A 15,563-nucleotide genomic window follows, 5' to 3' on the forward strand; every position below is an offset into this window, starting at 1 on the left:
GTAAAATTTATAGGTCTGTGCACTGGAGCTCATTTCCAAATTGTCTAGAATAGAGTTGCTATGAGTCGGAATCCACTCCACAGCAAAGGGATAGGCACATTCACTGAAAATATATCTCCTTTCTCCTGTCTCTCTCTGGGCCACAATTTCTTTGCCTTGTTTGCACTGCTGGCTCTAGCCAGGTCCATCTCCACTGGTAAGGGAAAATGCTGGTGTTCCCTGAAGTTTCCATGGTATAGAGAGGACATGGGCTTTCAGGCCAGAGAGAAATGGTATGAATCCTGATTCACCATTTAACTTGATCTAGCTTTGTGATTTTGGACAAGGTCTCCACCTCCTGAGGTCTGTTTTTCTATCTACAAAGTAGAGAATAAGACAGTCTTATAAAAATTAAAGAGCATGTATAAATACCTACTAAGGTACCTGGCATATAATAAATGCACAATTAAATGTTAGTCCCATCCGTCTTCTACTTCCCATGTGGCATCATCTGGAAATTTGTTGTTTTTTCCTTTTCTCCTTGAAAGGTTCTGGTCTGACTGGAAGTGTATTTTAGAAGAGAGAGAGAGGGAAAAGACAGGTTTCAGAATCAAATGAGTGTATCTCATTCTATGTCTTTGGGTTTTTCAAGGTAAAATATTAGTTTGGTAAAGTCCTCATTAGAAATACAGCTGGTTTCAGAGTGAAAACTTCTCAAGCAGTTTCTTCCCTTTTATTCATCATCTGTCACATACACCTTTTTAGAGACTGTAGGATTTTTATTTCTAAAATTTTGGAAAAAATTTATTTCTAAAATAATGGGAAGCAGCACATCAGGAATGTGTATTTTGGTTAAGGAATAACCATACTTGATTCTGTACTGGAAGTATGTTTTCTACAGTTTATACAGGGCCTTCCCATATATTATGTTATCCAGTGGTCTTTCTCATAACGTACTATGTGTTATATTGATATCATCACACTTTGATACACGAGTCAAGAGAAAACTCAGTGACAAGTTATGGGATCTTCCCAAGATCACACTATGGTATTTTTTTGGAATGGAAGATTGGAAATAAACAAAGGATTTAAGGGAATTTATAGAGATAATCAAATACAGTAATAATAAAAATTAGAAAAGGTGGTGGGGAAATGAGAGGAAGTCAGAAGTGAGATCAACACAAAACAAGTTTTACATGGAGCCTTGTACTTTTGTTTGAAATAGCCACACATTGGCTCAAAGCTGTGTAGTAGTTAATTCAAAGAGTTTTTTTTTTTTTTTTTTTAACAGTTTTTAAGAGATCACAAGATAAATGCAAGCCCACTGCTTAGGAGAACAAATACTCACAGGTCTTTGTCTAAGTTATCTAGGGCTTTTATACAGAAATACAAGTGGATGGCTTTAACAAAGAGAAATTTATTCTCTCACCGTCTGGGAGGCTGAAAGTCTGAATTCAGGGTGCTAGCTCCAGGGGAAGGCTTTCTCTCTCATCAGCTCTGGTACAAGGTCCTTGTCATCAATCTTCCCATGGTCTAGGAGTGTCTCAGTGCAGGGACCCTGGTCCAAAGAATGCGCCCTGTTCCCAGCTCTGCTTTCGGGGTGATAGGAGGCCCCCCTTCTCTCTTTTACATCTCAACCTAATCTTGTAGATTGAGTCCTGCCTCATTAACATAACTGCCTCTAATCCTGCCTCATTAACCTCATAGAGGTAAGATTGATAGCACACAGAAAAATCACATCAGATGTCAGAATGGTGGACGATCATGCAATACTGGGAATCATGGCCTAGCCAAGTTGACACATATTTTGGGTGGACACAAATCAATCCATGACAGTCTTCGAACTCAGCAAGGCTCTTTCAATTGTATAATATAGCCCCTCTGTTTACTATCTTTTGGACCCAGCTAAGTTTCAGGTTAAAATTGTTTGAATTCGGATCTGGTCACAGTTTACTAATAGGTCTGATAGTTAAGATCCTTTGTCAGGTTGTCAGGTTCTATAGATGTTCTGGATGGCATAAAAAGACAGATTTCAAGAGGCTTTTTTTTTGTTGAAAGACCAGTGTTGAAGAGGTCTTAAAAAAATCAATAATATTTCTAATATAATTTAGAAAATAGAATTTAGTACTGTATAAAGAATACTGTTTTAGGTAAACAGAATGATCATCGACTTAAACACATCCCTGAAATTGGTGCTTTGGTTTCTACTTTCAAAATAGACTGCTCCTGTGTTTTTAGTTGGTCGTCTTTTGCCATGCTTTTCTAGACAAACAGTTCCTCAATAAAAACTTGGCTGATGTGCAACATGGAAAAAGATGCGAAGTTCTAGTGATACAGGATAGAAGTACTTGCATTTGTATCCAGCAGAGAAGAATGGCTAAGCCAGCAATGTAGAGGAGGCAGGCCAAACTAGATGAGAGATAAAGATAAATGCAAACTACGCCTACCCCCTGGGAAAAAAAATTAGGCTGAGAGCTGTTCGACTGGGTGAGCAGGCGAGCAGGTTTTCTTATGGTTTGAGCCCAACCTTCCCTTTGGCTAAGTGCTTTCCCAGGTGATAGGAAATCTCATTTATGTGGGTTTAAGTGCACTGGGAGTTCAGGTGGGGGTAGAACGAATGGAATGAACGTGGACTCTTCCACACTGCCCCTGGGTGTATTTAGTGATTTATGTGAAACGTGAAGTATACCTTTAAGAGTTGCCTGTACGTTTCGCACACTGGTGGTGGGATTGGATTATAAATTGTCAAAGTCATTCTGGAAGGCATTTTGGCAATACGTGTAAAAATGTAAAATGTGCAGACGCTTAGCCAGATATTCTTCTTCTGTGAATGTAGCCAATGGAAATACTTGTGTAAGAGTGCAAATATAAATGTACAAGGTAGTTTACTGTCTCAGTGTTTCTAATAGCGAAAAAAAAATGGAAACGACCTAAATGTTGGTCAGTTAGAGGAGTGACAAAATCATGACACTTCTGTACTGTGCTGGCTGGTGCAGGTGTGAAGAAGGGTAAGAGAGGGCTGTATGCATGAGCAGGCGCAGAGGGTGGGGGAACAGGAGCCACACTCTGAGTAACAGTGTTCTCTGGTACAGGAATAGGAAGGGGTGAGGACGCAGGGCTTCTACCTTGTACAATTCTCATTGAATAGGCTGTAAATGTTGCTCCCGTGATTTGTGTAACGGGGGATGTTGGATGTGCTTTCGCTTTTTATTTTACGTATGTATATTCTTTGCAAAGAGCACATAGTCATTTTAAATAATTTAAAAAATTGACTGTGCCCAGTGTAGCAGTCACAGGAGCCCCATGTTCAGAAAGCTGACTGAGGAGTACCTGTTGGTCTTGGGTGCTATAAAGCCACCAGGATTTGAGCACTCGTGAGTCATACGTTGTTGTTATTATTAGGTGCCATGTAGCTGGTTCTGACTCATAGTGATCCTCCGTACAACAGAACGAAACACTGGCTGGCTCTATACCATCCTCACAATCGTTGTTACGCTTGAGCCCATTGTTGCAGCCACCGTGTCAATCCATCTCATTGAGGGTCTTCCTCTTTTTGCTCACCCTCTACCTTACCAAGCATGATGTCTCCAGGGACTGGTCCCTCTGTATAGATATTAACGTTACTCATTAGTTATGCATGCTAGAATCAAAGAGAATCAACTGTTCTCATGCAAGGGCAATGATACTGTAATTGTTATAAAATTTGGAGAACTTTATTTCAGTCTTGAAAATAGCTTTGCACATCTGATCCAGTTTTAGAGAATCATGTGGGCAGTACTTGCCTTTTTCCATTCAGTGCAGAAAATTAAGTGATCCACCATAATAAAATATTAACTAAGTTTTTATGACTTCTAGATGTTCTAAGTGTAGAGCATTTATCATATAAACGCTCAATTTTTCCTGAGTTTCCTGTTACTAAATATTTTATCTCACTGTCACCATTGTATGGGATCTTTGAACAAAAAATGAATACTGCGTAATAGTTAAACCCATTCACGTGTTATGATGGAATGTCAGCTTAATGTGTCATATATCAAATTTTGTTCAGAAGCTTTTGCATAATACAGAAGAATTTAATAAGAGTTGAAGTTAATTTTGCCTTTGAAATATAGGGAAAGAAAAATGTTTGAAGTTTAAATTATGCTAAATTCTTAATCCTAAAATTTAACCCCCTTAATTATATCTGTAGCCTCATACTGAGGCTTGTGACAGTCGTCAAACTAAGTGGGTCTTCACTCAGATTATTTAAAAACAATTTCTTTTGAGCTGTTAAAGTACTCATAAGCATCTTTTATGGGGCTGATGAAGGATTTAATTTTCAGAATATTATTTCTATGCTTCTGCCCCCCAATACCATTTAATACCTGAAACAAATGAAGTCATAAAAGTAACCTGCCGTTTTTGTTTCACTGGAGTCTTGACTGAATTTGATATTTTTATTTTTTACCAAAAGTTCTGCTAATGAAGTAGGGACATACATATTACTGGGACTGTGTGTTTCTTTATCTTCAGTAATACCTGACTTTTATATCGTAAACAACAGTGACATAAAATTTTTTTTCATGTGATTAAAAAAAAATATGTAGGTAGGAGAGATGCCAGAGTTTTTTTTTTTTTTTTAAGTATAATTAGTTAAACCAGCGTGAAGGAAGCCCTGGCAGTACAATGCTTACGCGCTCGCGGCTCCACAGGAGCAAAGACGGGGGAGTCTGCTCCCATAAAGATTCTGACTCATAGTCATAGTGACCCTATAAGACAGAGTAGAACTGCCCCACAGGATTTCCAAGGAGCGGCTGGTAGATTCGAATTGCTGACCTTTTGGCTAGCAACTATAGCTCTTCACTACTGCACGGGCATAGGAAGCCCTATGGGGCAGTTCGCCTCTGTCACCAGGGGTCACTGTGAGTCAGAACCAACTTGAAGGCACCTAGCAACAACGGTAACAATGAAAGTAAGGATTAGCATACAGATATGATAGTGTTAATTTGAAAGATACTGAGATGAGTATGATGTTAAATTTATCACCAGAGCACATACTTCTGAAATTATTTGGTTTAACAGTTATTCAAATGACTCCAAGTTGATTAGTCACATTAGTTGATTTGAAGTAGTTTAGAGAACAACCACCGAGGTCGAAAGACTAGCAGCCATCACCAGGAAGGTGGGGGTGGGATGCAGGGCCGGTCTCTGAGCCGCAGGGTGATTCAGCCGTGCTCATTTCCTGCAGTCCAGAAAAGCATGAATCCTTGTCAGGTGTATGTGTGCATACATGCCAGTATGTGCAAGTAATCGTTACTTACACCCTCTGCTGCCTGAAATTTGTACTGTTTCTCCTGTTCTGTGGTTTTGTTTCATTTTTATTTTAAATGCTCTTAGTAAATTTTAATATCAAGTTGAGAATACTTAAGAGCTAGTGGAGCCTGGCTAAAGTAATTAAGACAATGAGGAGGAGGTAGGCTGGCAAAGTCAGCACCTTGGAAAGCCGGGACTGGAGAAATGCTACGGAAGTACAGGGGAAATAGGGAAAAGGAGAATCCTAGCTAGCAGGTCTTCCAGAGAGAGAGAGAGATGTGACAATCTGCTGCAGTGAAGGTTACAGCCTTGGAAACCCTATGATGCACTTCCACTGTGTCCTATAGTGTCGCTATGAGGCGAAATCAACTTGATGGCAGTGAATTTGGGTTTTTCTTTTTTTGTTTTGGTGGCACAGTGGTTAAGCACTCGGCTGCTAACCCAAAGATGTGGCTTGAACCCACCAGCTACTCCGTGGGAGAAGGATGTGACAGTCTGCTTCCATAAATACTGTAGCCTTGGAAACCTTATGGGCAGTTCTGATTTATCCTGCAGGGTTCACTGTGAGTCAGAATCGACTTGACGGCAGTAGGTTTGGTCTTTTGGTTTAGTTAGAAATTAAACGTGGTCTGAAATCTCACTTGAGATGCTAATGAATGCCTTCCCCTTGTCTTGCCTCAGACAATTTAGATGGAAGGTTGCTAGTGAGTGGCCTAAATTTTATTTCTCCCCATTTGAAGAGATGGCAGCCTCATTTATCTCTCAGAAATACAGAACTTTCCAGAAGCTTGACTTGTAAATAATAAACTGTGCATCTGAAACAGGTTAGGTGAAAGGAGCAATGGACTGTGGACTGGGAGCAGGAAGATGACTGCTGCTACCACTCACGAGTGGTGTATATAACTTTGGGCATGCCTTTAGATACACAAGAACCCTCTTTCAGATCTGAGCAACGGAGGATTGAAAGAGGTCTCCAGGGTCATTTTGCTGTCTAAATTTCTGTAACAGCCTGGGTTTCTAGGTTACATTTAATACCTGGGATCAGGGCCTAGGTCTTAGGAAGCTTTCTCCAAAACTCCAGGTGGAGCCATCTCATATTCTGGGCACCTCCATCTGGTATGCATAATACCCATAGTTTGAGCACCTTGTTCTTGGCCTTCCCAGCCTTACCATCCCTACCCATACTAGCCTCCTTTGTCTACACACAGTAGGTGCTCAACACATTAGTATTGGAATGAATGAATTTTCCATAGTCTTTTGGAAGATGCTTTTGCCCTTTCATGCTTATGAATTTTTGAGACTACCAGTGTAGTCTATTAACTCGTTAGCTTTGTAGTAAATATTACAGTCATGCTAATTTATTAGGCCCTTTTTCTATGGCTGATACTTTAAATTTCTGTTGATGTGAAAAATGTGTCCATTAGATTAGATATTTTTTTAAATACTTTTTGTTAATGCTTTTTTTGCAGGGGTCTTGCCCCTCAGAATAAACCAGAACTGCAGAAAGTGATGGAAAAGAGAAAACGCGACCAAGTAATAAAGCAGAAGGAAGAAGAAGCACAAAAGAAGAAATCTGACTTGGAAATAGAACTATTAAAACGGCAACAGAAGTTGGAGCAGGTAGGGGTGATTCAGGTGAAGTCCGTCCTTTTTTGTCCTGAGAAATAGGAATGTTGGAGCAAGCAGGATTTATCAGACACGTCAAATGTAAACGTATATACCATGAAAGAAAGATCTGAGATGAAATGTCAGCAGATGGGGTAAAACACATTCAAGGATGACACAAGGATTCTATCGAGGACCTAACGGAGATCCAGGAGGCAAAGCCAAAACCAGGGAAATGTCATTGACTTCACAGCAGAGTGTTGGGATTTCAGGCAATGTAATGAAATTTAACTTCACTAAGAATCCAGAGCAACTGTGGTGTTGATCTCAGTGTTTTGTTTTCTTAGACTTGAGTTTTAGATTCTTTGTCATCTCTTGGGGTTGTTTGGAGTAACAACCAATTGGTTTTCCCCTGCTGTGCAGAATTGGTTTTCCCCTACTGTGCAGAATTTGTTTTTCCCTGCTGTGCACAATTACCTGCAGAAACATACATTAAAAAGAGAGAGAGAGAAACCAGGAGAGAATTTTTTTCATTAGGAAATGAAGTAGTTGGGGACTTTGGGAAGAGAGTATTTTGAAAAGCTTCTTTTTTTTTCTTGCAAATAATTGTCTTGTTTCTGAATTTCATCTAGCTTGAACTTGAGCAGCAGAAATTGCAAGAAGAGCAAGAAAATGCCCCAGAGTTTGTGAAGGTAAAAGGGAATCTCAGGAGAACAGGCCAAGAAGTCGCCCAAGCCCAGGAGTCCTAGGTCGAGGCTGCCCAGAGACCTCACATGTCCCAGCCCACCACCGCACAGAAGCCGTGTCTTTAGGTGTCTCCTCACCACTTAATCTCAGGGCAGAAGGCCCTGGAGAGAATTCCAGCCAGCAGAAAATTTTTACGTAAAAAAGGATTTGGTTTTGGTTTTCCTCCCCTTGCAATCTGGGTGGATAAATTGCCTGTGACAGTTACAGTTCTATTCGCCAAAAGAAGGACGTTGACCAACAATAAGTTGGGATAATGGACCTGTGTTCAGAGACTTTAAAAAAAAAAAAAAAAAGAGGACACTGGAATACATTTTTGAGAGTTGCACTACTTGGCTTTTCTTGCAATCCAAGTTAAGTGGGGCACAGAGCCTTTTTTCTTTTAAAAGTTAGAGAAACTGTGTTTAAGTCTTCTTTTTGTCATCTATGAGATAATTTAGATGGCGCAGAAATGCATTTAACCTGTTACATTCAATATCTGTAAATCCTATTTTGAGAACCTGAAATGTTCTTGTTTAATTTATGCTTTCACCCATGTTAGAATTTACACCAGAGAATATCAATGTTAACGTTGAGCACAGTGATTATCTTTGTTGGCACTTACACTTAGAAATAGGGCAGGAAATGTTAAAAATATGTAAACAAAAATATGTAAACACCCATCTTGATCCTACTTCAGTTCCTTTCGGTTCTCTGTATAATAGTATGCTACATGGTGACATTTAAGTTCAGAAAAGGTATATCGTGTAAATCCATTTATTGTTTTGGCAGCTTATAGGATTTGTTTTTGTTTCATTTGAAAATTTTTTGCTGAGCTAGTCCTTTGAGATGAAATATTCTCCCAAGCCTTTGGAGAATGGAGACTAGTCCGTATAACCGAACTGCAGTGTCAAAAAGTAGAGGGACCAAAATCTCTTCACTTCTTCTGAGAGCAGTGTGGGAAAAGCTCCCCTTGGGAGCTGGGTAGTAAGGAGTTCTGTGGATATTTTAATAATGTGAAGCAAATGTAGGCTGGTCTCAAGGAAACTTAATTGGAACATTTTTAGTATTTGTACATTTTGAATATCATGAGAATCCAAGCTTTGAAGTTGCTGATTAATAATAGTTCCTGATTTCGTTGCCTTTTCTTTTTTCTTGTAAAGAAAGACTGTTTCACCACTTGGTGGTGACGATGCTGTTGATACTGATGGTGATGACTACTACTTCACTGCATCGCTCAGGAAGGGCCGAGGCCGGGAGAGGCTGCTCAGCTTACTCACCCTGGCTGGCGTGCTGTTCAGAGTACAGGCCGAGCTATGCAGATAAGCAAAATCCACGTGCAAAATTCATCCGATTCAGCTGGTGTGGGCAGGAGTACATTCTGCTCGGGGAAGGATGGAAACATTTGTGTGAGTTCAGTACGTTCTCCATATAGTCAATTCAGGCAGTGATTTCTACATTCAAGATTCTTCTTACGTTTCCTTTAGAGGCTCATAGAAAGCTGGATCCCGAGCCTTTGAGTCCTTCGTAAGGATAGCAGAAAATAGCTTTCTATGGGAATGCTTCAGTTTAGTTTTAATAGTTGATGATTAGGGCCATATTCAATCTTAAATGTGATCAAGATAAAAGTAAATGCAGTGATAATATACTGCTCGTTAGAGGAACATGTTAGTCGATTACACCTGAAGTGGATTATTTATCTCATCAGCAAGTATTATTTGGATAAACTATGAGATGCTTAAGATAAATGTTGCTCTATAATAGCTCGCTGTTGAAGTGTGGAAGGGTAACTATATTTTTTCCATCCCACTTCCTTTTGAGAGAAGAAAGTGCGATGACTGATCATTTTTAAAGTACACTTCTGATTGCTTATTGACTAGAGTTCTTCTTTGTGTATATGGACTAATGATGTGACTTTTAAAATGAAGATTCAGGACTGTCTCATACCCTTTTGTCTAACTGGTTTTTAGATCTCTAGGTCTGTACCCTTGAAGCAACTCTGCCACTTGATAAAATTCTCAAGGGCTCTGACAGGGTCCTTTAGAAGGACCAATCCTGTTCCTAGAATTTACCTAGAACTCAGTCTTTGTGGGGGAAATAAAAATTACAAAACCATTTTCTTCCCAATCTTATAAATCTGGAGAATTACGTGCAGTTGGTAGTACAAGGTCTGGCCAAAAGAAGACGTTGTTGTAAATAGCGTAAAGTAATATTTGATGACAAAACTGTGGGATGCACAATAGAGAAGCTCTTTGCAGTCATCAGAGCAGCTTGACTCATAAGCCTGAGTTTAAAAAGATGATTGGTCACCCCTCACACCTCAATACCGTACAGTCCAAACCCCTAGGACTCTTGCATATCAGAGCAGTTTGTGCTTTGAGCCACTTTTTGACTAAAATGGCTCCATTTTCCACTCTGTGGTTTTCTTAAAATAGTTCAGTGTTTTATAGTCTCATAGTAGGTAAAGTAGTGTTGCTTTCTAAGCTATAACAGCTGACTTTATTCTTCTACTCTGAAAAATCTTGACTTGTTTGAGTGTATATAATATATATAAAGGGGGCCTTAATGAATTTTTTTTTCATAATTTAATATTTTTTGTATTTGCTCTTATATAATTGTTTTTAATGGAAAGTATTACAGAATTGAGGTTGGAATTCATAGAACCAAAGTTATTCTTAATAAAAATCACCACATGCTTGGGCCATGCAACCATGTTTGTCTGATCTGTTTAATATGCGTACCTAGAACTGAAGGTGGGGGCGGGGTTATGCTCAGTTCATAGATTAGAAGTTGGTTCCAGGGTCTCCTCTGGTGACTGGCCCACTTTGACAGTCTCCTCCCCAAATCAGTTACGCTGTATTGCTTTGTGTCAGTCAAGGCTGGCAATTATGTCAAACAATTTCTTGGTAAGATGTTAATAGCTCTGTATGCTACCCTTTGCATAGCATGTATGGTGTTTTACCAGCAGCTGTCAGTTCTTCAGATGAAGGTATTCTGAATTTTAGGTAGCTTGGTAGGACAGTGGGAGATACATTTTGAGAAAGACCCTTTTTTTAGTGCCTGTGCATATGGCATGTCTGGAGTGTGAATATGAGATTTTTGTTCATTTTTGCTTATTCAGCTAAATTAATGCTATCCTCAGAGGAGTTATTTTGGGAGACTATACACATGATTCCAGCATACCATTGGCTAAAATAGTTTGAGGGTTAAATCTCCATATTTTATAATTATGCCTGTATTTTGCAACCCAAAATTATCAAACAGCCTGATCACCCAACTCCCAATGTCTTTGGACTCTTAAAAAAAAAAAGTTGTTATCTACTCAGGAGAGTGAAGATTTGTTGCTTCTGTTGAGATTGTATCATGAGTTCTAAGGGCCCTTGCAGAAGACAGCTTCCAAAAATGATGTGAGCAGTACCTGCATACCTGGGATAAGTAGGCAGTTTCCCAGGATGACAGTTCTGAGGCTGTCAGTCCATTTAATTGCACTACAGAGCCCTGGCGGCGTAGTGGTTAAGAGCTCAGCTGCCAACCAAAAAGGTCAGCAGTTCAAATACATCAGCCGCTCCTTGGAAACCCTATGAGGCAGTTGTGCTCTATGTCGTCATTTGAAAATGCATTCTGATTGTCAGTTGTGAGGTTTTGAGTGTCTCTTCTCCACTTGCCCCTGGATTTCCTAGCAAGATGGGAATTGCCAGCCTGAGTCTGGCAAAAAAAAAAAAAAAGACACTTGGTTATTTAGTGGAAGCTGTCACCCATGAGCCCAGTATGAATTATACCCATTCAGTATTCTGGGGCGGTAGGATCACCCAGTAGCATTAGTGATGGCATAGTAATTAATGTCCCGTAAAACTCATTAAAATGGATTCTGTGCTATTTCGGAAGGTCCAGCCATGGCATCCTAAGGCTTCGAAAGAAGTGATGGGATTTTAGGGAAACGACTCCGTAACATTCTATTGAAATGTAGATACAAACGTGTAGAATTTTTTTTTTTAAAGAAAATGTAAATTCTTTGTGAAGACATAATCAAGTATTTGTGTGTACTTTATAAAAAAGGATCTTTGCATTTCTCCATTACATGATAGGAAAATGTAAAAAAGTCTTATTACGTGTGTGGGTTTTTTTCTTAAAAACATTACTGTAGATGTTCACTTTAGAACTTTGGAAGAAGTATTGACTAAACAGACTGAATACATGCTGATTACATTTCTCCCATCCCAAATCCTATGAAGTGTCTGAAAAGATGTAAAAGGAAGAATCGGTTTCCAAAGCAAGAGTGATATCAGCGGAACTGAAACTTTGAGGATACCTGAAAGATAGAAAGCAGACAGGATCAGATTTTTGGAGAATGGAGAATGGGGCCATAGGAACCCATAGTCCAAAATAAACTGTGCATGGAACTTATGGAACATTTGTAAAACCTGGCCATGGGTCAGGCAGCAAAGAAAATTAGAATAAATTTTGAAGAGCAGAAATCACACATCACAACAAAGGAGATTGAACTAAAGTGATATTCATGGGAAACTTTCAAATTCTATAAACAGCACATGAAACATGAATACAATGATTTAACAGGCTTTTAAAAAAAATTTAACAGATTATGTCCAAATATCATTTCAACATGTAATTAGCATGAAAATTGTTGAGATATTTTACATATTCAGTCTTTATACCCAGTGTATTTTTTTTTTTGTTTTGTTTTGCCTTTTTTGTCTTCCTAGGTAAGTGAAGTCATACAATCTTTGTCTTTTTGTAGTGGACTTACTTCACTCAGCCCAGTGTCTTCAAGATCCATCCATATTGTAGCATGTATCAAGCCTTCATTTCTCCTATTGGCTGAATAGTATCCCACTGCATATATGTACTGCAGTTTGTTATCCATTCATCTCTCGATGGGCATTTAGTTGATTTCATCTTTTGGCTATTGTGGATAGTGCTGCAATGAATATCAAAACCACAATGAGATACCACTTAACTCATGAGGATGGCACAGGACCAGGCAGTGTTTTGTTCTGCTGTGCATAGGGTCAGAACTGTCTTGAGGGCACCTAACAACAACAACAGGATGGCTAAGATTAAAAAAAAGAAAATGAATCTTAGTGAGGATGTGGGGAAATTGGAACCTTTATCCATCGCTACAGAGCCCTAGTGGCTCAGTGGTTGAGACCAGTGGCTGTAAACCAAAAGGTTGGCAGTTCTAATCCACCAGCTGCTCCTTGAAAACTGTATGAGGCAGCTCTACTCTGTCCTATAGGGTCACTATGAGTCAGAATCAACTCGACAACAATGCATTTGGTTTTGGTTTTTTAATCCATTGCTGGTGGAAATGCAAAAATGGTACACCCGTTGTGGGAAGTAGTGTGGCAGTCCTTCAAGAAACTAAAAACAGAACTACCACATGACCCAGCAATTCCGCTCCTAGGCATTTGCTCAAAAGACTTGAAAGCAGAGACTCAAACCAAGACTTGTACACCAATGATCATTAACAGGCTTTTAAATAATTTATATGTTGTGACTACGTTGTCAGCTGCTGTTGAGTCTGCCCCAACTCATGGCAATCCCATGCACGATGGAACAAAATGCTGCCCAGTCCTGTACCATCTCATAATTGCTTGGAGATCAGACCATTGTGATCCATAGGCTTTACACTGGCTGATTTTCAGAAGTAGATCACCAGGCCTTTCTTCCTAGTCTGTGTTAGTCTGGAAGGTCTCCTGGCACCTGCTTAACATCATAGCAACATGCAAGCCTCCACTGACAGATGGCTGGTGGCTGCACATGAGGTACCTTGGCGGATAATCAAACCCAGGTCTCACATGGAAGGTGAGAATTCTCCACTGAACCACCGCTGTCCACATAAATTTGTTTTTAAAATCAACATTTGTGCTTTATCTTACTTTCATATTAAAATATACATTCTTAATATTATAGCCTGAACCAAATCTGTTGCCATCAATTCTGACTGATAGAGACTATATTATAGCAATACGTACTTTCATATCCTTCTAGGGATCCAGTTTGTCATAGATTGAATTGTGTCCCCCAAGATATCTGTCAACTTGGCTACGTCATGATTCCCCGTATGACTGTGTGATTGTCTGCCATTTTAACTTCTGATGTGTTTTCCCTCTGTGTTGTAAATCCTATCACTAGGATGAAATGCGATGGATCAGTGGCAGTTATATTGATGAGATATACAAGATTAGATAGTGTCTTAAGTCAATCTCTTTGAGATATGAAAAAGAGAAGCAAGCAGAGAAGCATGGGGACCTCATACCACCAAGAAAGCAGTACAGGGAGCAGAGCACATCCTTTGGACCTGAGGTTCCTGTGCTGAGATGCTCCCTGACCAGGGGAAGACCGATGACAAGTCCCTTCCTCCAGAGCCGACAGAGGACGCCTCTCCCCTAGAGCTGATGCCCTGAATTTGGACTTGTAACCTACTAGACAGTGAGAGAATAAACTTCTCTTCGTTGAAGCCATCCACTTGCGGTATTTCTGTTACAGCAGCACCAGATGACAAAAACAGTTTTACTGTTTTTGAGACCTTCCTGGATTTGTAATCTTATCAACCTAAAAGAAGAGGAATACTTCCTCAGGTTAACTGAGAGTGCATAACCTGGATTGTTGACTGGTTCTTACTTAGAATATGGGGCTTGGCAGCACATTCCAAGCTGATGAAACCATGAGCCAGAGGCCTCGGGCTAAGTCTCTTTTTATCATCAGTTTTTACCGGCCTTGTCATCAGATGTTTAATACGTTGCCTTTCATATTCAATTTTTTGAAACTTGGTGTCTTTCCCAGAAATGATGTATGCTTTAATTTTGCATGGCCAGCATGACCTAACTCATTGTTCTGTCTGTATGATAGATTGATCCTGTCCATTAGCATTATTGAAAACTTATCTTATGCCTTGTCAATATCTCATTGATAATTAGTGGGATCATTCTGAAATTTTGTCTACTAAATGCGTCTAATGACTCCTAGGTCATCAAGCCTACATGGTGAATTCTTTTCTTGGGGCCGTTTGGTTATTTATTATCTTGGATATACTGTTGGATCCTCTAATTGTTGTATGTTTGATCAACTGGACTCATTTTCTGCTTGGTTATTACATGGTGATCAGCTTTTTTTTTTTTTTGTACTTAATGTTTTTCTAGTTTCTTTATCTTACAAAATTCCTGTATTTTCTGTATATGAAGTTAGAAACAAACACCTATGCTTTATGAACATGTATATTATTAAACAAATCACACACCTAGAGGAATGCTTCCTTAAACATATCATCATCCTTGTTTTGTATTACAACTCTCTTTTCTATTTTGAGCATCATTCTGAATTTGTAGCCTTTTACAGACTCAATTTCTTATTATAATTTTCCTTTTTTTTTTTTTTGATGCCCAAAGTGTTACCGCTTGGCCAGTGGAAAGCCCTTCAATCTTATTCCTTTGTTACTGTTTTGTGAAGTATTGCTTTCAAGAGTTTTGACAGCATTCTTACAACTACAACATGTTTCAGATAATCCTGATTTTTTTTTTCCTTGACACAAAATATAGGATTATGTGTCCTTCAAGGAGTCCCGGCTACACTCAGTGGAGAATCCATCAAGAAGGAAAAATCTGGGCACTAGGGATGCACAAGGGATTTGCTTGTGGACAAAAGTGATGGGACAAGAGAATATGAAATCATGCTGCCTTTTCCATTTTATTCTCTTGTGGTTCTAACCTATTTTTCTTTTAAAATGGGTCCCATTGAACCAGAAACCTTTTTATTACACTTACGAAGACTAGCCCAGATGTTATCTTAAAAAAAAAAATTTGAGAGGGGATTGCTCTACCAGATACCAAAACACACTTTGAAACAATAGTAATTTAAGTGGTTTGCCATTGGGCCAGGAGTAGACAGGTCAATGAAACAATGTAATATCCAGAAACAGATTCATTTACATATTTAATTTATGATTG

At 39.2% G+C, this 15,563-nt stretch overlaps 1 protein-coding gene across 7 annotated transcripts in view; it reads left to right on the top strand.

Moving 5' to 3' along the window:
• FAM107B (family with sequence similarity 107 member B) overlaps window positions 1–11,537 on the top strand; it is a 264,769-nt gene extending 253,232 nt beyond the window's left edge. For all 7 annotated transcript variants that reach the window (XM_049881948.1, XM_049881954.1, XM_049881951.1 and 4 more), the window contains 2 exons: window positions 6,741–6,891; window positions 7,509–11,537. In XM_049881948.1, coding sequence (XP_049737905.1) covers window positions 6,741–6,891; window positions 7,509–7,625 — 268 coding nt within the window. In that variant the 3' untranslated portion in view covers window positions 7,626–11,537. The remainder of the gene's footprint in view (window positions 1–6,740; window positions 6,892–7,508) is intronic.
• The last annotated feature ends 4,026 nt before the right edge of the window (window positions 11,538–15,563 follow it).

Source organism: Elephas maximus, chromosome 4 (genome assembly GCF_024166365.1).
Source record: "Elephas maximus indicus isolate mEleMax1 chromosome 4, mEleMax1 primary haplotype, whole genome shotgun sequence".
NCBI lineage: Eukaryota > Metazoa > Chordata > Mammalia > Proboscidea > Elephantidae > Elephas > Elephas maximus.